General features: G+C 40.9%; 1 protein-coding gene across 1 annotated transcript; it reads left to right on the forward strand.

Moving 5' to 3' along the window:
* The first annotated feature begins 458 nt into the window (after window positions 1-458).
* Window positions 459-869, forward strand: LOC129073289 (ADP-ribosylation factor-like protein 1). Its single transcript, XM_054576947.1, has one exon. The coding sequence runs from the start codon at window positions 459-461 to the stop codon at window positions 867-869; it is 411 nt and encodes a 136-aa protein (XP_054432922.1).
* Window positions 870-1,091: the final 222 nt, after the last annotated feature.

Here is a 1,091-nt window from a genome sequence, read left to right on the forward strand (position 1 = left end):
AGTAGTTTAATATTAATCTTGAAAAATGTGAGGGTCCAAAATATCTGGTATAAAACTATACAGTTAGAATGCAAATCTGATGGTCCTTCAGCAGTTTAATTGGATGTCATTCCCCTCATGTAGGGCACATAATTCACTTACTATAAATTAACAAGGAAACCTGACCTTATGGAGACAATCTGGGAAACTGATCTGTGGATGTCTATAGGGAAGTGGATTTTCCAAGAAATTTAGCTTCAGCAGGCAGACCAGGTTCAAAGGAAAACACCTCCAAGCCAGAGTTGGAGGCCAAGGCAAGAGGAGTTGGTGGCACCTGTGTTCACAGGTGGCAGTACCGAGGTTCGAGTCAGAGTCACTGCGGAGGTCAGGGCCTGTCTCTGATCATGGATGGACGAGGCGGTCCCTCATGGGTGACTTTTTCTCAAGTATATTTTTCTAGTCTGTTTAGAATCTGGAAAATGAGGATTTTAATGTTGGGATTAAATGGAACAGGAAAAAGTACAATTTTGTACAGGTTACAGGTTGCAGAAATCATTCCTGCTCTTCCTACTATTGGATTCAATGTTGAGATGGTACCGTATAAGAAACTTACATTCCAAGTCTGGGAATTTATCAGGCCATACTGGGGATGTCATTATTCAAACGCAGATGCAGTCATTTATGTAGTAGACAGTTGTGACCAGAACCAAAATGGCATTTCCAAATCACAGTTATTTGCCATGTTAGAGGAAGAAGAACTGAGAAAAGCCATTTTGGTGGTATTTGCAAATAAGCAGGACATGGAACAGGCCAAGACTCCCATAGAGATGGCACATTCACTTAGGTTGCCTGCCTTGAAGGACCGTAAATGGCAAATATCAAAACTTTAGCAACCAAAGGCACTGGCCTTGATGAGACAATGGAATGGTTAGTTGAAACATTAGAGAGCAGGCAGCAATTCAATCATTTCTCCTCCTCTGAAATAAAGGCCACATCACATAGCCCTATGGAAACAGATAAGTGTGCTTCACACTACTAAATCTTAGAACTGTGTATGATTGTTGGCATGTACTGGACTGACTACCACATTTGTAATAAGTATAAAAAATGTC

The sequence above is a fragment of the Pteronotus mesoamericanus genome, unplaced genomic scaffold, assembly GCF_021234165.1.
Source record: "Pteronotus mesoamericanus isolate MK-2021 breed Mesoamerican mustached bat unplaced genomic scaffold, CSHL_Meso_final contig_40, whole genome shotgun sequence".
Taxonomy (NCBI): Eukaryota; Metazoa; Chordata; class Mammalia; order Chiroptera; family Mormoopidae; genus Pteronotus; species Pteronotus mesoamericanus.

Bases quoted from the DNA above. Each gene is read 5' to 3' on its own strand.
- LOC129073289 (XM_054576947.1), top strand. From the start codon at position 459: ATGAGGATTTTAATGTTGGGATTAAATGGAACAGGAAAAAGTACAATT.